This window comes from Heptranchias perlo, chromosome 23 (genome assembly GCF_035084215.1).
Source record: "Heptranchias perlo isolate sHepPer1 chromosome 23, sHepPer1.hap1, whole genome shotgun sequence".
Taxonomy (NCBI): domain Eukaryota; kingdom Metazoa; phylum Chordata; class Chondrichthyes; order Hexanchiformes; family Hexanchidae; genus Heptranchias; species Heptranchias perlo.
The window spans coordinates 26,485,518-26,509,282 of record NC_090347.1 but is presented as its reverse complement, the minus strand read 5'-3'; the positions used below and the strand labels follow the sequence as shown (position 1 = coordinate 26,509,282).

Here is a 23,765-nt window from a genome sequence, read left to right as displayed (position 1 = left end):
ACTTGCAGCATTGCCTTCAATGAAGCGAGCTGCAAAAATAACCTGCAAATTGTGCAAATTTGAACTTGTAGGGAGGTGAAAAAACAATTTAAAAAATGAGGATGCAGTCATTGTGCTGGTGACAATTTTGGAGAATAAAAGGAAGTTTGCAGTATAGTTTTAAAAATTCAAGCATGATTATTAGCCACTGAGTAATAACAGATATTAAAGCAGTGCCCTGAAAGTTAGCCAAGTGTTGGTTGGAGATTATCGAAACAGATTAAAATCTCTGCTCAAGAGCCAAACCTTCCATGATCGGCCAACAGCAAGCAACTATCGGTTTCAATAGCTGTTTGGATGACACGTTAGGTACAAATATTTCTGCTGTTTCTGCACTGTCAGATTTTTAACTTTTTGGCGATTATTTGACATGTTTCCATCAAAACCGAATCTCTTTGCAACTTCACCCGTTGTTTTTAAACTGGTAGACTTATGCTTAATAATATTTGGATTTAAATTAAAACAAAATGTTCAGTTTAGCACTTTTGTCATTGCAAAAAAAAAGTGATTTAGGGCACTTCGCTGGGTCGATTGTGTTTAAAATCGGGGCACCCCGTTCAACGTTAGTGCTCCAAGCACCCTGTGAGTTTAACAACGTTGTTCTCAAACACTTTCCAAGTGGCCAGGTTGCCTGGCGAGAGCTCATACCTTGAACTGCACTGACAGCACAGGCGTGTACTCAAGTGTCCACAGCGCCCGGACCAGCGACGCCAACTGTTCGGTAACTTCTGCCCTGGACTGGGACGGCGGCTCTTTGCTGCGGAGCGTACCGTTGGCTCTCACCTGCTTCAGCTCGGAGCGGTACTGCTCCAAGCCCAGGTACTCGGCGAACAGCTCGGTGTTGCTCAGGCACTGCACCACGGCGTTCATGAAGCAGGTGTTGCCGTGGTTTTTCAAGCCCAGGACGCCGGGGGTTTTCTCCCCGTAGCACCAGGAGACCCTGTCCCGCACCAAGCCGGGCTGGGACTGCGGCCGGGGCAGGTTCTTGCTGCCGCCGGGCTCCTCTTGACCCTCGATCCCCCCTTCGACCGAAGTGGCGAGGGTAACGGGTCCGTCCCGAAAGCCCCCATCGTCCTCCTCCTCCTCTTCCTCCTTCTCCTCTTCCTCGGCGTTCACCGCGTCTCCAAAAGGAGCCAAAGTAAACAAAGTTTTGAAGACCCCCCTCACGAAACTGCCGACCGACCTCAGCGACCTCCTCCTGAACAGTTTGCCGGAGAAGGATTTCCTCTGCTTCCCCTTGGGCATCTTAGTCTTTAAGGTGGGTTTGCCGAGCTTCTCTTCCGCCGCGCCGTCCATCTCTTGTCCGCGGCTTTTACTGCGGCTCCATCACCTGAACAGACCCCACTGGATCTCCTGCTAACATCCAGGTCCAGGAAGTGGTTCGGGAGCTTTCAGACACTCGCCCGATTCCATATGTATGTATGTGTGTGTGTGTATATATATATAATCTATCTATATATATCCTGGAAAATAAATCAGGGTGGGTTTTGTTTTGTTCCAAAAGGGAGTTGCAATTGATTGCTGAAGTCCGAGTCCCTTTATTTTGAGTGCAGACTAGGTGTGTTGTTACCTGACTCCATGTTGTCGCTAACGATCATTTGAATGAGTGGAGCTGTTTGGTGGAGGTGCTTGTGTCGCTCCGCCCCCCTCGCCCTGCAATATCCACTTCAGTTCGGCACAAGAGCCCTTTTTTTTAACACGGGAAATGCTGCTGCTGCTGGTGGTCTAAGGAGAGGGAGACAAGCCGCGCCTCGGCTGTCACTCAGCGACGTGCTCTGGCATTCCCCGCCTCTCTCAGCATGGTCGCTGAACAGGTTTAGTTGTAAACTCGGATAGCACGGAATACGAGTGTCTTAGTGCACTGCTCAATTTTTCAGATTATTTTTCAAATATGTTTAACCCTCCCGTTTTTAACACGAATACTCGAATTACACTGCGCTGCTCTGCAGAGGATTGACAAAATGAGAACTGTTGGAAAAATACTTTACATGATCCCCGATCTTTATTTTTGGTATTTCTGAAATAAAACTTGTAAATTTCCATTTGTGTTAATCAAAGTCCCATTTGCAGTGTTGCAAAGAACTCAACTGCATCCTGAAATCCAGATGTCCATTTGGCGTGATGAATCACCCAAATTCCACCTTTTAAATTCAGCTTTACTTCAAATTTAACCCAACTCAGCGGCAGGAATCAAATTGGTGCCCCAATTCAGAAACATTATGTTGCATGCGGTATACATGCAACAAGAATTCACCCCTTGCTATCTAACAGGTTCCCTTGTCACAATTGCGCCATATATCACGTCTTCTGTACTGGCTAAAAACTTTCCTGGACGCCATTATCAAAACTGTTTAAATTGGCCATGAGTACACATACAGGCAATGTGCATCAGTGTTCATGCATGTTCAAAAAAATACTACCACAAGGATACTGAGAAGTATTAATGGAGTTGGTCCTCTAGGTCTGGCTGTGTAAGTTCAACTGATCAGCTGACATTATGTCAAATATCTTAGGACAAACGAGACGTAAAACAGGATCTTATCTTGCATAGTTTCACAAACCATGTACATTCAAAACCATTTGATATTAACACAATTATAAACAAATTTAACAAACTTGACTGTAAAGTGAGGAAGCTGAGTTTGAATTTTATTGTTATTCCACAGTACAAGATATTGTACAAGAGATTGTACAAGCGAAAAAAAACGTCCTCTGCAAGAGTTAATCAGTAGACACAGGGGTATAATAGTCAAGTGGATGGAAGGGTGAGAACAGGTCAAACTGCTGAGGAATTTTCTTCAACTCTATCCTTGAACCCAGGCTTTGGCATCTGTTTGATCTGCTGATTAACTGATGCTTCAACTTCACATAACATGTTCAGTGGGAAAAACATTGCTGCAGCAATTAATGCTGTAAAATTTGAATCTCGTCCAATTTTAGACTGCATACAAGATCACTGTTAAACCCCATGATAAACAGCATAGCAATGGGAGGGATCACAAATCATAATATATTTGATAATATCTATGTATTTTCCACTTCTTTATTGCTATAAGGCGAAGAGACATAGAAACATAGAAAATAGGAGCAGGAGTAGGCCATTCGGCCCTTCGATCCTGCTCCGCCATTCAATATGATCATGGCTGATCCGCTATCTCAATACCATATTCCCACTCTCTCCCCATACCCCTTGATGCCTTCTGTGTCTAGAAATCTATCTATCTCCTTAAATATATTCAGTGACTTGGCCTCCACGGCCTTCTGCGGTAGAGAATTCCACAGGTTCACCACCCTCTGAGTGAAGAAATTTCTGCTCATCTCAGTCCTAAATGTCCTCCCCCGTATCCTGAGACTGTGACCCCCTCATTCTAGACCCCCCAGCCAGGGGAAACATCCTCCTTGCATCCAGTCTGTCTCCCCCTGTCAGAATTTTATACGTTTCAATGAATAATTATTATTATATACATCTGAAAAACAGACCTACTATTTTTAGTGTGGAAATTTTCCAAGTCAGAATACCAATAAATTTATCAATTTAAATTCAAATGGGTTTTAATAACTGGATCTAAATTCAATTATAAGAACCAAAAATCCCACCGAAAACAGCATATGGAATGCAGGAATACTTGACATTCACAGATTGATTCAAGGATCTACACACCTCAGTCAGAGATCACAAGAGTTCTAATGAGACAAATATGTATCCAGCGTAGAACAATTTCTAAATATTTGGGTCACACAACCATTCTGGAATGCAGATTGTCAACCAATCAGTGTGAGATCTGAACATCAGATGGTCTTTACAGGTTTCCATCCAATGTCGAGAGTACCACACACTTTTCTGTTCACTGTTTCCAAGACAATATTAAAAGATCTGCAATTTCTTCCCACCATCCTCTTCTACAGCTTCATTTTCTCCATGGAAACTTATCTTTTTGAACCTTTTTTTTATATCACCACCTTTTCCAAAAAAGCAACTGATAAATCAGACCTGTTCTGAACATAAAAAGGACTAATTTGCAGACGTTCTTACTTTAAGGACTGCAGCTCAAGGCTCCAGTCCTTTCGGATGTAATGCAAATTCAGTATACTTATCCTGAACTTCAGAACACAAATAAAGAATAGGTTTGTTCTAATAACAATTAGAATAGTGTATCTCTCAGTTTGTACATCTCTAGTTTGAGCCCTATAATTTTTCCCAGTTTGAGAAAACTTATGAGTTTGGTAATAGTGGTACTTTAGTTGATATAACAGGAATAATTAACTGACCTTTAAATGATGCTCTTCATTACAGGTTCAGGTTGTACTTCTGTTTCGCATTTGTGTGATCTCTAGCACAGTTCCATGTTGGACTGTGCCACAGAACTAGATGTATAAATTTATCCTAAATTGTCATTACAGATACTTAATATCAACAGAACAGGCTGAGAGAGAGAGGAGACAAAAATGAAAATGATTTTTCTTTGACTGGAGAGCTGTGACTTTAAACTCAAGATCAGTAGATTTAATCGAACACTGATTCAGTATCAGTATCCAGAAATTTAATGCAGGAACAGGTAAAAATGGCAAGCCTTCGAGGAAGGAAACTATATGTTATATAGTTTAACCTCAGAGGGTATTTCTTCACCAACCTTTAAAAATAGATAGAGGTGATTAATTGAGGGCAGAGAGGTAAATAACATAAATTGAATTTCCCACAGGGAACAAAGCGCATTTTTAATTGTATCTGAAACTCAAACTTAAATTTCAGGCTGTATGATTCCCTCCAACCTCAAAAAAATCATGATTTAAAAGCAGTGTATTTATGATATAGCATCAGTAAATTAGAAATAATTTGATGTTTATTAATTTAGATAAAATAAGATATGCAATTATGCAGCAATTAATGTGCCCCTACTTACAGCTATATGACAAACTGTCAACTGCTAATACAGGAAGTAGGAACCAATCAATCTATTTTTGATAGATTATATACCATAAAATCTGGCATATTGATCACACTGTAAGTATCACATCCAGTTTTATGTTGGATAGCTGGCCAGAAAAACATCACATGTCTCACTTTCAGGTTTGATATCGAGGTATAAGTTATGTACCAGATTTTATGTTACATGAAATTTATTCTACATGCATGTGAGGTAAGATGTTTATGAGGATGATTTCTACATGTTCTATTGGACAATAAAAGACTGACTTACAAATTATTTCTTTGGCTTCTCTGGAGCCCGACCGCTATATTCCCTCCGGGCAGAAGAAGGAGAATAACGAACCATACTCAAACTACCAGTTTACATCCCTAAAAAGTAAATACAACCTTTATCCTAAATTACCATTCTAATGAAGAATAAAATTCAGGATCACCTAAATATGTGAATTAAAATCACTAACCTTTGCTTCTCCTAGAAAAAAATACAATTAAAGGCGTCACCATTTGCCTATTTAGAAAGTAAGTTAATTGGAGTGATATAAATGAGAAAGATTGATTTAACAAAAACTGTCTGACCTCAACAGCCTTTTTTGAAGATGCCCACCTGCACAGTCCTTGTGAAGCACTTACAAAAGAAACAATCTTCAAACTTCAAGAACAATTCCACAATATACTTTTATCCCACTGTTGCAGCTAAACCCTTCCTCAATTTGCACTCTTCAGTCACCTCATCCTTTTTTATCATCCAAGGTTCTAACACCAACAGAAATCTTTATGTCATCTGTAAACTTGCAGGCAGTTCTCCCAATGCTTTAATCCAGATAACTAATATTGATAATGAAGACCTACTGTCTTAATGTTGCTCCCTGTGGGTCTCTACTAGAAATCAACTTGCAAGCAGAACCACTACCTTTTGCCTTATCCATCCTAAGATTCACCCTCCAATCCTACAGGAATCTGTCCCATAAATTAGCTTATTATATGGCATCTTGTCAAAAGATTTTTTGAAGCTTTTTGAAAATCCAAGAATACTGTTATCCGGGCTAGCTTCATCCACCAACCTAGTAAACACCTCAAAAAATTCAACCAGGCTGGTGAGACATGAACTTCTTTTCCAGAAGCCAGACTAGTAACCCTTTCTCTGTTCAGGTGGTCATTCAGAATACCTCTAATGATCCCTTTGAGCAACTCGACTATAACTGAAGTCAAGCTAATGGGCCGATAATTTCCTGAAATAAAAACAGAAAATGCTGGAAAACGCTCAGCAGGTGTTTTCTGGTTCTGATGTGATGCTCCTTTCAAATAGTAGTACATTAGCCTTCGCCCAGTCCTTTGGAACAAACCTGATTCTAGAGAGCTGTTAAATATATAAGCATGGGGTTTCATTTAGCACAGCTCCCATTTCTTTGAGCATCCTTAAGTGAATGCTGTCTGGACCAGCAGCCTAATCTGATTTGGAACCCCTTATTCTTTCCAGGATTACAATTGTATCCATGTTGACATTTATAATGTGGAGATGCCGGTGATGGACTGGGGTTGACAATTGTAAACAATTTTACAACACCAAGTTATAGTCCAGCAATTTTATTTTAAATTCACAAGCTTTCGGAGGCTACCTCCCATCGTTCACCTGAGGAAGGAGGTAGCCTCCGAAAGCTTGTGAATTTAAAATAAAATTGCTGGACTATAACTTGACATTTATAACTTTAGTGTCAACTGTACATTGCATTGATGGCAACTGAGCATTGTCCACTGGAGTGATGACTGATGCAAAGTCGCCAGTTAAAATATGTGTGAAGTAAATCAGTGTCAACTCAGAGCTTAGATAAGCTAAGGTTCACACTGACTTTTAACTTAGCGATTGGTACCACAGCCCTTGAATCACACCAACATTCATCAGTCATAACTTCTTAACAGACCTCATATGACATGATGCGTAAGTCAGCGGGGAAACGACAAAAAGGCTCACACTATAAAACCTAACTTAACCATCCCCTAAAATGATGCCACAACAATAGGTCACCAGTATCAAATCCTGAGCAGTGTTGTGGAGCCCAGTAACATTCATTGGAATTTGCAAAACAATAGGCAAGAATCATAAATGTAGGTGCTGGTAACCATTAATAATTCTAAAATAATCGTTTTCCTTCATATTGCAATATACATCCACAGCAACACTATTAATATTGTCGTATACAATGTAGCTTTCATTATAATCAGGACAATTGATTTGAGCTAAAACATATTTACAGTAGCTGTTGTTCCACAAAGGTGTTTTAATAATATACATTTTAATTTAACACTAGACTGCCAAAATATCCGTGTCTTACTTTATTGGATCCAACAATGTATGCACATTGATCCTGAAATTATACATGGAATACTAGTAGACAAATGCTTAGTGCATTAATTTGAAATTCCTCTCTCTGCTATTTTAGCAGAGGCGTTTACCTATTATCTTAAATGGGTTAACGTCTCTGCTAAAGTAGCAGAAAGAGAAATTTAGACAGATGTGTATAGATGGAGAAATAAGAATTTCTCCACGAGTATTGAACAGCATTATTTCAAGGCCATTGGTTTGTGCCAGGTGTTTGCAATTTACTAGGGTTGCTTTTGTGGAAATATTTCATTTTTAGCTACTCTGGGCTATAAATTGGGCCACCTACCGCCCGTTTTATAGGCGCTATCTTGGTAAAGGCGTTTGCGCACTTGCAGATAATGAACGCCGTAAGTAAGGAGAATATGCGTTAGATCAACCCTCCAGCTAACGCACTGTCTTAACCTCGCACAGCTGAACAGGTCGTAAACAGCATGGAGGACCCCCCACCAGCGCTATTTAAAGGGATCATGCAGGATTTACAGGTTAGTTGCTGGATTATTGCTTCTGGCTGCTGATGCATTTGTGCCTGTTTTAGGAGGTCACCTATACTTGAATACTGGGCTAGGGGACGTAGCCTAAAAATTACAGCCAGGACTTACAGGAGTGAAGTTAGGAAACGCTTCTACAAGCAAAGGGTGGTAGAAGTTTGGAACGCTCTTCTGCAGTTGATGCTAGCTCAATTGTTAATTTTAAATCTGAAATTGATAGATTTTTGTTAACGAAAGGTATTAAGGGATATGGGGCTAAGGCAGGCATATGGAGTTTGGTCACAGATCAACCATGATCTCATTGAATGGCAGAACAGGCTCGAGGGGCTAAATGGACCACTCCTGTTCCTATCTTCCGATAATAAAGTTTCAATACTCTACAGGGATTGGGCTGGCTAGCTGACAGGCAACAGCAAGGGTACTGGAGGAGTGGCAGTGGTTGGACTGGAATGCTGTCATCCTGAGAGAGGACAGCAGGTTCAAGTTCCATGGAGCCACTGCCACTTTCTGCCTCCTGTTACGTGCCACCTTCTCCTGCAAGAAAGCAGGATGTGTGTCGGTGAGTGTCCTGCAGGATGTTTGGGTGATGTGCCTATCATGGTTGAATAGCTACTAGTGTGTGTGACCTGTGAGTTGTGGGTGTGCGGCTTGCAACAGTGATAATGTGTGAGGGCAACAGGAAGCATCTAGTACTGATTGAATGAGTTTGTTGGTATGTGGGTGATGGGGGGGTGTAGTGCGTGGAGCAGTGGATGCGGCTAGTGATGCATTTGATAGGAGATGCCACTTGACAGTTGACCACACTCACCTTGACCACTCCTGTCAAAGCATCGCACTTCTCCCTGCACTGCATCCATGTTCGTGGCGCTATGCGCCTGGCATTGACCTCGTCCTCTACTGCCTCCCCACTGCCTCTTGAGCAATTGGCTGGAGGGCCTCATGCCCCCTGCAGAGAAAGGATGCCCCTCCTTCTGTCCATCTCTTGCACCAAGGCCTCTAGTGCATCAGCAGAGAACCTTGGTGCATGCTCTCTCAGATTGGTACAAACTCTGATCGGCAGATTGGTGAGGTCTGGCAAGCAGATTGGAGGATGTGGGATTTAGTAATACGCAACCTTTATTCAATGTTTTAACGTAACTCAACAGTTTATAAAAATAAGGACAGGACCTGCATCTGTGTTTTACATGTGTGATGTCTGATCTCCATTCAGACTCCATGCAGACCCATATGATATATCTTGCAAATAAGAGGCAAATAAGAGTGCTAGCCACTCGCGATATCGGAGGCCCTCTGCTGGTGGGCAGCCCTCAACAGCACAGCTAAGCCTGGCAGCTTGCAGATATCAGGTAAATGGCCAGGCAGCACGAATCTCACATGATGCTTGCATCGCAAGACTGGGCGCGGGTTAATCACGCACCATGACCCCTACGCCTGGATTCAGGGGTTATCAAATTTAACCCCCATACACTTATGTTCAAGTGCATCCTGTTCTAATAGGCATGTTTTTGTGATTGGGGTATGCTACTCCAACATAAATGGAGTTAAAATATTTTTTCAATGAAAAGCCTACTTGACTTGAATTGAAGTGCAGAGGCAGTAAAAGTCTCTTTAACTTGCATACAACATTACTTCCTGTAGCCACTTAACAACAAACCACTTACTCACCTCCAGGGCAGCTGATACTTACCTCATTGGGTTCTTCAGTGATAAATGAGCTCATCAAAAAATAGATCATTTCAATTGAGATTTAATGTATCAGTACCACAGTTAGTCATCATTACACCAACATCCATCTGAATAATTATGATTCCTCTCATATTACTTCCAGTATCTTTCCTTGGAGTTTATTTCTTCCAAGTCTCACACTATGCATAAGACACATGTGCTTTAAGCTCTTAATATCCTATCATGAAAGCGCTTTAAATCTGACATGAAATGACTGACCCAGAGAATTTGTATTTGAAGGAAGAAGTACAACTGCAAAGTCCAAGAATCTTAAATATTGTAATAGGAGATAGCGGAACATTTGCCAGCATTTCTCAGTTATCCCTTGTTATCCTGTTTTAGAAATGGTGATTAGAGACTAGGTAGAAGTAGACATGTTGTTTACCTAATTAAATTGGAAGTGTGGACTATGTGCAACATTCCTCATTCCTGTTGTCACTGGGGGCAGAATATTATACCTCATCACTGCTGCTCACAGTGCACTATTATTATTCATGTGTGTGTGTTCTACATTAAATGTCTGCTTGCAGGCTGTCTCCAACTATCTGTCTTAAAGCAGTAGCAAAGGATAAGAGATACCAGTTAAGTGTACAGGTATCTCCCTTTATGATAATTCATTTGAATACATATTCTTTTTAAAATAAAATATCCAGCAGTTACCTCTCATCCAATGGTATGATAGCAAGGCAGACCACCTTCAAACATTTTGGATTTTGCCATCTCTGGGGCCAACTCTTTACTATGCACTTCGCCTCCCTTGTTATTTTGGTCTACCCCTACATCCCAAGACCTGATATTTTTCCTCAGGTCTGTCTCTTTCTGCATTGAATGGAAGTTTGGCTTTTCTTTTGCAGTATCTCCAGTAGGCTTGATGTACTTTTTAAGCTGTCTGGTTTGTGTGCTGCTCTTCAAATGTTATTTGTCAGGTGGTGGTACCATTCGATTCACCTTCTCCTCTCCAAAATAAGCTAAAACAAGGCAACATCTGCATCACTTCTTTTAGAATTCATACAAATTATGTGCAGCAATGCAAAACATTCAGAAACAAATCATTTCAGTTTGAATGGCATTTAGTTTGAAAATCCCACATCTATAATCTTTTATCAGAGTGAGTCATGAATCAGATTACTTTTAATTAAAAGTCAAGCACAGGCATGCACCTTTTTGTTGCTTATGGACTCACAGCAGAGCTGTCAACATTGTGGAACATTAGGAGTAAGATTTATGATCAAAAAGAGTGAGACAGATTGCAGACCCATTTGAACAAACAGAGCTAGGCTATTTTTCAGAGTGAGATATATCAAAATAGGTTACATTTTTAAATAAGTAAGTCTCATTCCAAATTAACGAAATAAAGCAGGTCTTTCAATGCCATTGTTACTAAGAGCAGTTACTAAGAAACAGATAAGAGCTTAATTAATCAGTGACACTTTATTTTTCTTGTGACTGCAATAATTTGAAACAAAGCAGTTGATCATTACCACAGTTTATGCCACCGTTACAACTTTGGCCTTGGTCAAATAGAGTGTAAGGTGGCTGCCAGTGGTGCTGGCATTTTCTTTTAATTATGGCTGTGGTGAGCATTTGTGTACAGTAATTCCCTTTTTGAATAAACTCTATTTCAATAGATATTTGGGGAAGACAAAATGAACTCTAGCTTACCCAAACTCTTTCAAGAAGCTTCTCTGATCAGGATCTATCAACAAAACAATAGGAGAAGAGGGTCACTTTGTTGAAGTGATTAACAACATTTTCTCTTGAAAACCTCATCCCAAAAGCTGGTTACAAAGTCGGTAAGAAGTAGCTTCTGTTTCAAAGAGTTTGCTGGGAGAAACTGAAAAGATATCAAAAGCAAAACATTCAGTTCCACTGGGACTGAGGAGGCCCCAAGGAACAATTGGAACATATTTTATAATAAAACAAATGTGGTGAATTCTGAGATTAGGAAGGTTTGGCAGCTCCTGCTGCCACCTCCCATGGACGTTATCATAACAAGAGTGCAACAAAGTTAGTGAGCAAAGAATTGAGTTCAGGATTGTGCTGCAGTCTGCACGCACACTTGTGGTGATCACTGCAATGATAATTGGGCTAGTTTGTAGGCACTGCCCTAAGCTAGTCAGGGAGCTAAGCACAAGAAATATCACAAAGCTGTAGTTCTTTGTGGAGATACTAAAAGTCTTAGAAATTGAAAACAAGCAAGTTACTTGTCATCTTGCTCAGGTATAAAACCCTCTTTCATCCCATCACTCACCTTAGTGAAAGCGAGAACTACAAAGACAAAGGAGAGAATATTTCCTTCAATGCTATGTGTACCAAAAGCGTAAATCTGTTGTTCGTACGCAGAAGAAATCTCCTAAGAATTTCTCTTTCTCTCTCTCTCTCTGGAAACAAACAGCTTTCAGGAGTTTTTCCATTCTTGTAATTGCTTTCTGTACACTCTTGCTCCGGACATGCCCAAGGTTTGATTTACTTGATGAAGTAAATGGCATGTCATCTACGTTAATAACGCTGGAACTGTTTGGAAACACAAGGCAAACCAGTCGGTTATACCAGGTGGGAAATGCATCAGAACACCTGCCATCCATTTCCTATTTCACACAAACATCCCAGAAGACAATGTGCATGTATATTAATCACAGTTTTGCTGCTGGCATCATTTGAAGGATGTGGTGTGTTGTGTTTTTATTGTTACTTTGTGTGCAAGTTTTCAATTATTCAGACAAATAGCACATGAATAGCCCCAGCTGCTGTTGCTGCCAAATATATCGACACCTTTTACATATATGAAAAGGAGGAAAAATATATGGTAATACTACTGGTAGTAAGTATTAATAATATCACTCAAATGCCTTAAGCTAGGCTCTTCAAATATTAGCATGCAAACACTTAAATCTTCCTCAAAACCGACTTCTTTGACCTTGCATTGAGTCACCTCCTCCAACACTTCCCTCAATTCCTGCTCAGTATCCGATCCCCTCTTCTTGTGAAGTACATAGGGGCGTTTTGCTACATTAAAGGTGTGAAATTAATGTAAGTTGTTATAGTTGTTGACGAGTTCTTACGAAATTCCTTTCTCCGCCATTTTAACAGAGACACTAACCCATTTAAAATAAATGGGTTAATGCATAAGAACGTAAGAACATAAGAAACTGGAGCAGGAGTAGGCCATCCGGTCCCTCGAGCCTGCTCCGCCATTCAACAAGATCATGGCTGATCGTCTACCTCAGTGCCATTTTCCTGCACCATCCCCATATCCCTTGATGCCTTTAATATCTAGAAATCTATCGATCTCTGTTTTGAATGTACTCAATGACTGAGCCTCCACAGCCCTGTGGGGTAGAGAATTCCAAAGATTCACCACCCTCTGAGTGAAGAAATTTCTCCTCATCTCAGTCCTACCCCTTATTCTGAGACTGTGACCCCTGGTTCTAGACTCCCCAGCCAGGGGAAACATCCTCCTTGCATCTACCCTGTCGAGCTCTGTAAGAATTTTGTATGTTTCAATGAGATCACCTCTCATTCTTCTAAACTGTAGAGAATACAGGCCTAGTCTACTCAATCCCTCCTCAGAGGACAATCCCGCCATCCCAGGAATCAGTCTGGTGAACCTTCGTTGCACTCCCTCAAAGGTAAATATATCCTTTCTTAGGTAAGGAGACCAAAATTGTACAGAATACTCCAGGTGCGGTCTCACCAAGGCCCTATATAATTGCAGTAAGACATCTTTACTCCTGTACTCGAATCCTCTTGAAATAAAAGCCAACATGCCATTTGCCTTCCTAATTGCTTGCTGCACTGCATGTTAGCTTTCAGTGACTCATGTAAAAGGACACCCAGGTCCCTTTCAACATCAACATTTCCCAATCTCTCACCATTTAAAAAATACTCTGCATTTGTTTTTCCTACCAAAGTGGATAACTTCACATTTTTCCACATTATATTCCATCTGCCATGTTCTTGCCCACTCACTTAGCCTGTCTATATCTCCTTGAAGCCTCTTTGCATCCTCCTCACAACTCACATTCCCATCTAGTTTTGTGTCATCAGCAAACTTGGAAATAATATCTTTGGTCCCCTCATCTAAATCATTGATATGGATTGTGACTAGCTGGGGCCCAAGCACCAATCCCTGTGGTACCCCAATAGTCACAGTCTGCCAGTCTGAAAAAGACCCATTTATTCCGACTCTCTGTTTTCTGTCTGTTAACCAATTCTCAACCAGTATATTACCCCCAATTACATTGCTCTAACTTTGTTCACCAACCTCCTGTGTGGGACCTTATCGAAAGCCTTCTGAAAATCCAAATACACCACATCCACTGGTTCCCCCTTATCTATTCTACTAGTTACATCCTCAAAGAACTCAAATAGGTTTATCAAACATGATTTCCCTTTCATAAATCCATGTTGACTCTGCCAAATCCTATTATTATTTTCGAAGTGTCCTGTTTTCACATCCTTTATAATAGATTCTAGTATTTCCTGAGTACTTATGTCAGGCTACAGGTTTGTAGTTCCCTGTTTTCTCTGTCCCTCCTTTCTTAAATAGTGGGGTTACATTTGTTACCCTCCAATCTGCAGGAACCGTTCCAGAATCTATAGAATTTTGGAAGATGACAACCAATGCATCCACTATCTCGACAGCCACCTCTTTCAAAACCATGGGATGTAGATCATCAGGTCCTTGGGATTTATCGACTTTTCGTCCCATTAATTTCTCTAGTACTATTTTTTTTTTTACTAATACTAATTTCTTTCAGTTCCTCATTCTCGCTAGACCTTTGGTTCTCTCCTATTTCTGGGAGGTTTTTTGTGTCTTCTTCCATGAAGACAGACACAAAGGGGTCGATTTTCAGATGGCTGAGCGAGTGTGTTTGTGGCGGGGGGGGGGGGGGGCGGAGGCTGCTAAAATTGGGTAATCCCGGGGCGGGTCCGGAGCCCGGCTCCAACCCGCCCACTTCCGGGTTCCCCAATGACACGCTTAGATGCGCACGCAGCCCCCACATGCGGGACTCCCACCGGCAATTAAAGCCGGCGGGATCCCAATTAAATCCCAATTCATCTCAACTGAGTGTGTTTCCCGTACTGGGGGAAACACTCCCAGTTGAAGCAGACGTGTTGCAGCCACCAGCCTGTGGGAACTGCAAAGGTCCATTTGACAGGTGGAGGGGGGAGAGCCTCACTCATTGCAGGAGGCCATTCTGTCACTTTGGACAAAGTTTGGCCTGCACCACCCTCCTCCTAACACAAAAATTCACAAACTTGGAACCTCAACCTCGGTGTGCAGACACATTAACCTACCTTGCGGACCCCCTCAAACGTACATCTTACGGATGGGGGCCGCCATAGCTGCAGTCATGACCTCATCGGAGGACGAACAGCATCACCAGCCTCGCCGTCCACCACTGACACGTGGAGCTCCACAACACAGTGCTGTGACACATCCACCTGGACAGCAGGAGGGAGGGCAACTGCAGAGTGAGATGCGTCGCAGAAGGCACTACCCTTGCCACAGGGTCTACAGATCGAGGCTCAGCTTCCTGGACCTCTCTGAGGAGCAGTGCACATGGAGGCTCAGAGTCGCTCGACATGTAGTCGTGGACATCTGCAGCCTCTGTCATGCCAAGCTGCTCCCGGCCGGCCCGAGCACCATCTTCTTACCTGTCGCTGTCAAAGTCACCACTGCCCTCAACAACTTCTCCTCCGGATCGTTCCAGGGTGCCACCAGGGACATCGCCGGCATCTCTCAGTCGTCAGCACAAAAGAGCCCTGCAAATACACCTACACCCACTCTGCAGTGACACAATGGGTGGCATCAGTTGTGGGTCTTCATGTGATCCTCAGGAAAGGGCATTATTGCACAAACCAGACAAGATTTGCAAAGACGTGGCAGTAGTGGTGATAACAAATTTTAACATGCTTGGCAAAACAAACAAAACTAAATGAAAAACATGACATTCTGTCATACACCCCTGTACATCCCCCTTTGTTCTCCCAAAATCTTCACCTTACATTTACGGGAACCCTGACGTGGTGCTACCCCTGTGGCTTCAGCAGAGGTATTGGCAGGTTGCTCTTGTCCATGCCCTGACCGATGAGATGCTTTGCACGATCGCCCTCTGGGTTTCGGTGCCCATGAGGGCCCCTCCAAAGACTGCTCCACCTGCACCTATACACGGGCAGACTCGGCCACCTGGAGAGGAGGCAGCATTGCGGGTACTGGTTGAGAGGGGAGCAACGGGTGAGACGTGGGAGCGCGTTGAGTGGCATCCCCACTTCCATGTCCCCTTTCGCCATCAACCCTCTCCTGGGCCAGGCCCACATCACTCTTTCCACCCTGCTGGATGACAGTTTGGAGGAGTTGTGTGAAGCCTTTGAAGGCCAGTTGTAATGTATCTGTCAGCCTGTTTAAGGTGGCAGAATGTTGCTCACCCTGAATCCGAACGGCCGTTATCAGGGCCTGAATGGACTCATTGTTGAGCCGTGCTTGAAGCTCGATGGAGACTAGCCTTTCCTCCATCGCAGACATTCCCGCACCTACCCGTGACACTATCTCAGAGATGCCTTCACGTCCCTGTGACAGTATTCCACTCATGCAGGAGTTGGACTCCTCCATCCTCTGCGCGATTGCGGATTGTGCGCGTGGCAACTGTTCCAGTACCTCGGCAATGTGCTGCTGGCCCTCAATGACTCTCCTTTTCACGGCTGGCCCCCAGGATTCAGCATCTGGGTCCAGCTGAGCAGAGCCTGGAGAAGAGTGCTCCCACCGACGCGGACTCTCCACGGTTGCCCCTGCCACCAGGGTCTGCTCGTGCTCACACGTGCGTGGTAACTCACCATGTGCAAGCCCAACTAACTGAGGACAGGAACCCACCGAGGTGTGTGTATCTGCGCTGGTGGACGGCTGGCTCAAATGTGACGATGCTCCCTCAGAGGCCGGCAGGTCCTCTGAGGGATCGCCCTCCGCCGTCACAGCGGTCGCAAATGGCCCTGCAAGAGAACAGAAAGCAATATTAAGCACGTGGACAGATGTTGAGGTGCTGCAGATGCCAAGTGATGTTAAGATCATTTGCTATCATAAGTGCTGAGTGATAGATTTCTGTCACCAGCCACTTGTGTGCTCCCAGTCTCGGCGTCCGCCACAGACAGGCACTCCAGCGTGCAGCTTATTTCCATTGCCTGCTGCTTCGTGTGCGTTAGGACCACCTGGTGTGGCGGGCCCCCTCCGGTCCTTGCCCTCTCCCGGGCATTCTGGCATCTCTTCTCCTATCAAGGCAAAACACAGAGAGGCATGATTGAGTGATGGTTGCATAGTAAACCGCTGCATGCATTGGTGTGGGTGGGGATGACCATGAGGAAGATGCATGGGAGGGTGCGTGTGAGACATAGCCATGAGATTGTATGAGGATTGGGTTGCGTGGTAGTGTTCGAATGGGAACTGGGGCGGTGAGTATGTGCAGGCAAGGTGAGGATGATGGTTGAGTGGATGTGAGGAGCGTTGTGGTGGCAGTGCAGAAGGAGTTGTGTGGTGGTGGAGGTGATGTGGAAGATGGAGTGTGGGAGAATGCGTAAGTATACTCACTTTGGCTGACCTGGTTAGCTCATTAAAGCGCTTCCTGCACTGGACCCAGGTTCGGGCGACATTGCTGCTGCTGCTGACCTACTCTGCCACCTCGAGCCAGGCCTTCTTGGTGGCAGAAGGAGGCCGCCTCCTTCCATCAGATGGGAACAGAATTTCCCTCCTCCTCTTCACCCCATCGAGCAGCATCTGGAGTGAGGAGTCAGAGAACCTTGGAGCAGCCTTGCCTCTGGCCTGCTCCATGCTCCAAAATTGGCTCTTTGCTGCAGGAGAAGCATTGGAGGACTGCCCCTTTAAATCGGGCTCCCCCTGCTGACAGCCTGTGATGCAGGTGCGCAGTGCGCCCGCTGCGCAGGTCTGCAACAGGAAACCCGGAAGCACGCGCCCAGTCGACCCCCCGCTGCCAACCCGCCTCCCTCCTAATATCGGGCCCAAAGTATTTGTTTAATTTCTCTGCAATTTCCTTATTCCCCATTATAAATGCTCCCGTTTCTGTCTGTAAAGGACCCACATTTGCTTTCGACAGTCTTTTCCTTTTTACATACCTATCGAAGCTTTTACAGTCCGTTTTTATGTTTCTCGCTAGTTTACTCTCATATTCTATTTTCCCTTTCTTCATCAATTTCTTTGTCCTTCCTTGCTGAATTCTAAAATGCACCCAATCCTCAGGCTTACTGTTTTTTTCTGGCAACTTTATATGCCTCTTTCTTTGATTTAATACTATCTTTAATTTCTCTTGTTAGCCACGGTTGAACCACTTTTCCTGTTGGGTTTTTGTGCCTTAAAGGAATATATATTTGTTGCAAATTATGTATTGATTCTTTAAATGCTAGCCATTGCCTGTCTACCATTGTACCTTTTAATGTAGTTCTCCAATCAACCACAGCCAACTTGCGCCTCATACCTTCGTAGTTTCCTTTGTTTAGATTTAAGACCCTAGTTTCGGATAGAACTACATCACTTTCAAACTTAACGAAGAATTCTATGATATTATGGTCACTCTTCCCTAAGGGCTTCTTTACAACAAGATTATTAATTAACCCTTTCTCATTGTACAATACTAGATCTAAAATAGCCTGTTCCCTAGTTGGTTCCTCAACATACTGATCTAGAAAACCATCCCGTATACATTCCAAGAGTTCATCCTGCACAGTATTAATGCTAATTTGGTTTGCCCAATCTATATGTAGATTAAAGTCCCCCATGATTACTGTATGACCCTTGTTACATGCACTTCTAATTTCCTGCTTTATATCATGCCCTACATTACCACTATTTGGTGGCCTATAAACAACTACCACCAATGTTTTCTGCCCCTTGCTGTTTCTTAGCTCCACCCAAACTGATTCTACATCCTGATCTTCTGAGCCAAGATCCTTCCTCACTGTTGAACTGATCTCATCCTTTATTAACAGCGCTACCCCACCTCCTTTTCCTTTTTGCCTGTCCTTCTTAAATGTCAAATATCCTTGAATATTCAGTTCCCAGCCTTGGTCACCCTGCTGCCACGTCTTCGTAATGACAATTAGATCATACCCATTTACTTCTATTTGTGCCATCAATTTACCTTGTTGTGAATGCTGCGTGCATTCAGATAAAGTGCCTTTAATATTACATTTTTAACATTTTTTTCCTATTTTGACCTTATTTGCTGCTGGCCTTTGTTTCCGCTGCCTTCCAATTTCACTTACTACTTTTCTGCCTTCCACTTCCAGCTTTGTTAATCTCCCTTCTGAATCTCCTCTCAAGTTCCCATCCTCCTGCCATTAATGCCTCCATTAATATAGCTGACAAAGGAATTTCATGTGAACTCATTAATCATTCATACACTAATATTTAGAGATCCTAATTTCCTATTTTAAATTGCATATCACACATGCAATAATTGTAATGTATAAAATGCAGCCTTCATAAAATCTTGCATAATTTTTTTCCAAATCCAATGTAGACTTTTAAATTAAATATACAGTTTTTCTTTCTAATAAATACTTTTATTAAAAAGACTATATTTAGACTGTTTGGGAAGTGCAGCATCTTGATCTATTAAAGCACCATCTCAGAGTGGCATGACATGGGTTCATATGTACAATTCCTCACACAATAAATTGGCTTTATTTAAGAGTGAGCATCCTGAACATGGGTTACTGATGCTGCAGTGTGTTGGGCCCTACTAGGACCTGCCACTAATATGCAAAGCCAGCTTTGGCAAAATTTGTTGAACTATGTTCAGACTTTCATCTGTGGCAGATGTTTCAACTTGGGAGTAAGTTGGATTCTCAATACATCAAGGATTGTTTCTATGTCTCAAGCCCGAAATGTTTGCTCATATTCAACAAGTGACATATCCTTTACGGGTTATATTCAGAGGTAAAGTTACACAACCACACATTTTTCTTAAATGTGTGCGAATACTTCTTCCCAGAGCAAAGATTAACAAGTAAAAATGAAGGAAATTGTTATCCACTTTGGTGATATTTTTAGGTTGTGTGCAAATTCTCTTTCTTTCATCTTTGTGGCTTCAAAAGTGAGAAAAAGAAATGTCCACCCATGTAAATTCTGCCATTTGAACAGTAGCAATCTCTTCCTGTGGATAAATGTTTAATCTTCAACTTGCGCTGAATATCGAATAAAATAAACAAGTTGGTGCTGAATGGTTTGGGGACTTCTTGGCTCTGTGCTTCAATAACCAGGATTGATGTGAACCTGAACCTGTGGGGAGAGTTACAACCCCATATGATTGACTTTCTTAAATTTGACACATCTTGAAGATTCATTATTCTTCAATAGGAATATATGATTACCATGGCTTACAAGGGAATTCTTCCCTTCTTTCTCCCCAATTTTCTGGGATCCACATAACAAAACATCAACAATAAAGACTATAAATTCTGAAATATAATTTCTCTTTAAAAGGTGCATTGTTGTCTGTTTGGGGAATTTTACAGGTAGGAAAGTGTGGCCAGAACAGATGCTAATGGCTTAACTTTGCCTCTTGGCTGCTAAGGGGAGAACATGCATTCCAATTTTAGTTTTTGTGCTGCAACACAAGTGAAGTACTTGTAATTAATTGTATTCATTGGGAAGAATTTTGAATATTTACTAGGTAACATGTGATTGATGATATATTGAAATTGCATCACCACTAACATCAACATATGTTCCAGATAATTACCAGCGCATTCAATTTTCTAGCATAACAATTTAAGGAACCAACACTGACCCCTTTTTTATTACCCTCTCTTACTGGGGTACAGGTGGAGGAAGCTCTGCAGTACCTCACCCAAGTGACCATTCTTCACACACGAGCCTAGATCGTGAGTGCCAGCATGTTATCTTAACATAGTAAGTAATCACACGGAAGCTTAATTCAATCTTTACCTGATATCCATACATGCACTTTTCAGCATAGGTGATACAGTGGGAATATATCTGCTGCATAGTCTGGGGATACAGAGACCAATTGTAACAGCCACGTCACTTTCCCAGCTGAGCTCAACTAACTCAGTATAGACCAAGGATTATGCCTGGAACCTTCACGATATGTGTAGCTTCAGCATCACACCATGTGTTGCATTTATCTACAGAGCCATCAGAAGATTGGCAACTCTCTATCAACGTAATTTTTACAATACAATATTATACTGTATTCACTGATGTACCATAGGGGATCTATTGCCATATTTTAAATGGAATAAATACCCTTTTGTTATTTGCTTATCTTTGGTCTGGTATCACAGTCAATTGCTGTTATGTCTATGTACTGACCCTTTGCTTATTTTACTATGATGTCTGATTGAATCTGTCCAGCTATCGTTGTAGAAAATAATAAAACCATCATTTGAAATAAATATAATTTCAATTTATAGTTATTTTGTGAACCAAGAACACAACTGTTCCACATGGAGAGACGGTTATATAGCTTTAATCGTTCTCTGTGATTTGAGTTGCTTCTAAGTGCAATAGGGATTGAAATATTATTGTATCATGGGCCATTGGAAATAAATGCAGTGCTTCTTTGAGAATTTGGAATTTGTCAGAGAAAAACATATATGCCTACTACCTGAAGAAATAAGGTAGGAATGCTAAACACAGCTTTATGTCTAGATTGTGATTATTTTCACATGAGAACATTGTCATATGCAGAACTCACAGATCCTAGTAGGCAGAGTTTCTCTTTATTTATTTATGTTGTCAATGAACGTGTGGATAGTAAATCTAGTTGTGAAGAAAATGAGGGCAGTCTATTAAATGCCTCTTAAAGTGTCAAATTGGAAGCAGAATATAAGAAAAGTCAGGGATGAGAAAAGTTCATTCAGCCTGCCAAAGCTCAGCCCTCTCATATACTACTCTCACATCACAGCATTCAACTGTATCTTGAATAACCACGTAGTTATTGCCTCTACTACCCTGTGGCACATCATTTCAAATATTTACAATTCTTTGAGTAAATTAGTTGTTCCTATTAAAAATTAGGGGTGGATTAGGAAGTGAGTCAATGATAGCAGTCCATGTAGGATAAAGGCCTTAAAAGTCACATAAGTGAGGATAGCGTCAAAACTCAAAAATAGGAGATGAAACATAATATTCTCGAATATACTTTTGGCATTTGGCAAAGGAGGAGAGTTCAGTAAGAAAATTGGGAATAAATGAATGGCTGACATTCTGATGTGAAAATGGGACTACTCCTTTAGTGGCTCAGATTTTGCTGCAGCAGGACATCTAACGGCGTATGCCATTAGTTAGACTTGCCCTTGCACGTTTAGGTTTTTAAATTTTTCGCGTGGCAAGTTGCAGATACTGCAAGCTGATAATGCAGCAAGGGAAACTGGGTATCTGGGACCTGAGTGAACAGGGCAAGCAACTGTGTATCTCTTTAACAAATCAAATTGAAGGATTGTGAAATAAACAAAGGAATGACAGAGAAGGAAGTATAAATTAGAGTGGGTGAATTCAATGTCAAATCAGGTACAGAAACAGAAATAAAAGAGAAGGAAAGAAAGATTGGATTAGGAGAGAGAGGGAAAAAAAGACAGAAAGGGAAAGTAAAAAAAATTAACATTTTTTAAATTTGACATTTCTAAACTCTCCAACAATCAATACCGAAAGGAATGAGACTCCACACTTTTAATAGTTAATTTTCAGTGCCAGAGAGGTTGATTGGCAGTAATTAACAGTTATCACATCTTTAAAAGGGTATTTGCATTTGTAATGACAAGACTTAGTAACTTTCTGTCGCAGGTTTAGTTCGTATCTCGTGCATAAATACAGCAGCGTCACGACATTCAATGTATTCCAATGGTGAGGTGGATAGCAAGATGCCGTTTTCGGGAAGCAAACAGTAGAGCGGTGCAACTTGAAACAGCAACTTTTAGATATTGGCATTTGATCATGCACCTGCCCCTCGCCTGAAGTTGCTATACCATTTGCACTTAAGTAACAGTGAGTGCCATTAGCCTCACCGTAATTTTGACAGAAAAATCTGGGGATATTTTCAGAACAAAAAAGAACTGCACTTAAACAAAGTAGGAACAATGAGATTTGTGACAAACATTGATGCAGCTATCAAGAATCATTTAAACTTATTTAAATCATTTAAGTTGGGGAAAGAGGGCAGGGAGGAACTTGAAGCCCAGATGATTGTAGAGTGGAAGGTAGTTAACAGGTGGGTATGGACACAGAAACTGACAGAAACATACATGACCCAAAGATCAGTAACAAGCAGACAGTGAAGGACAAGAAAGAAAGCAAGTCGACAATAACGTGGAGAGCCATGAACATTAGAAATAGAGGAGCTAGAAAGAAAAGGCTTTTGAGGCAGTAGAGGTGTGGGAGGAATATCAGAAATCTGGCTGTTTTCAGAGAATGGAAACAAATACAACATATAGAGTATACAGAAAATATACAGTGGACAGAATATGAAATGGTGTTTCCCTATATATCAGGTACACCTGGGTGGTAAAGGAAGTTGATCCTGCTGGAGGTATAAAGTTACAGAATGAACTACTATCTGGTTAGAAGTCTTTGATATAACAAAGATAAAACTAACAATAAACAAGCGTGATCCTAAATGGATTAACAATTGAATCAGAAGGAAATAAGGAGGAAAAACAAACTCTATAAACCCTTCGGGAAAAAAAGGGGAAGGGGTCCATTGGGATGAATAAAGGAATACACAGAAACATGTTAAAAGTGTGATCATAGGGGGAAGAGAGAGATCTGGAAAAAGTATCTGGAGGATGCAAAGCATAAAGAAAGAAATTCTTTCAGCATCAACAGTGGGAACAGTGACAGACAAGAGACCATAAAAGATGCAAAGGGAGCTGAAACAGAGGTTAATGTTCTGAATGATTACTTCCTCCAAGTATTCACAAGGGAAGATATGAGTAAGATTCCTTCCCTAAGCAGAGATAACCCAAGCAGAATTAATGGCCAGAAATAAATGTTAGAAGTCCTTCCAGACCGTAAATCTTAAGCTTCTATGATCTTTCTTCACTGCTCATCTGCTTTAGACTTAGGATTGGTTTTGTTGCCATTTTCTATGCCTTTCCCAATGTAAGTACGTCTTAGTGTAGCATGATAACCAAAACCAAATGCAATATACTAAGTGTGGTCTGACCAGTGCATTGT

General features: G+C 41.8%; 1 protein-coding gene and 1 long non-coding RNA gene across 3 annotated transcripts in view; one reads left to right on the top strand and one right to left on the bottom strand.

The window, feature by feature from the left end:
* Positions 1–1,620, bottom strand: part of usp43a (ubiquitin specific peptidase 43a) — a 356,354-nt gene extending 354,734 nt beyond the window's left edge. The window contains exon 1 of the mRNA XM_068004243.1: positions 688–1,620. Within this exon, the coding sequence (XP_067860344.1) occupies positions 688–1,335 (648 nt within the window). The 5' untranslated portion in view covers positions 1,336–1,620. The remainder of the gene's footprint in view (positions 1–687) is intronic.
* Positions 849–20,857, top strand: LOC137341201 (uncharacterized). Of its 2 annotated transcripts, none has more exons than XR_010966981.1 (3): positions 849–1,297; positions 7,758–7,828; positions 20,543–20,857. It is a non-coding gene; the product is annotated as an uncharacterized lncRNA (long non-coding RNA). The 2 variants fall into 2 exon arrangements; XR_010966982.1 differs by lacking the exon at positions 20,543–20,857 and adding an exon at positions 20,393–20,444.
* Positions 20,858–23,765: the final 2,908 nt, after the last annotated feature.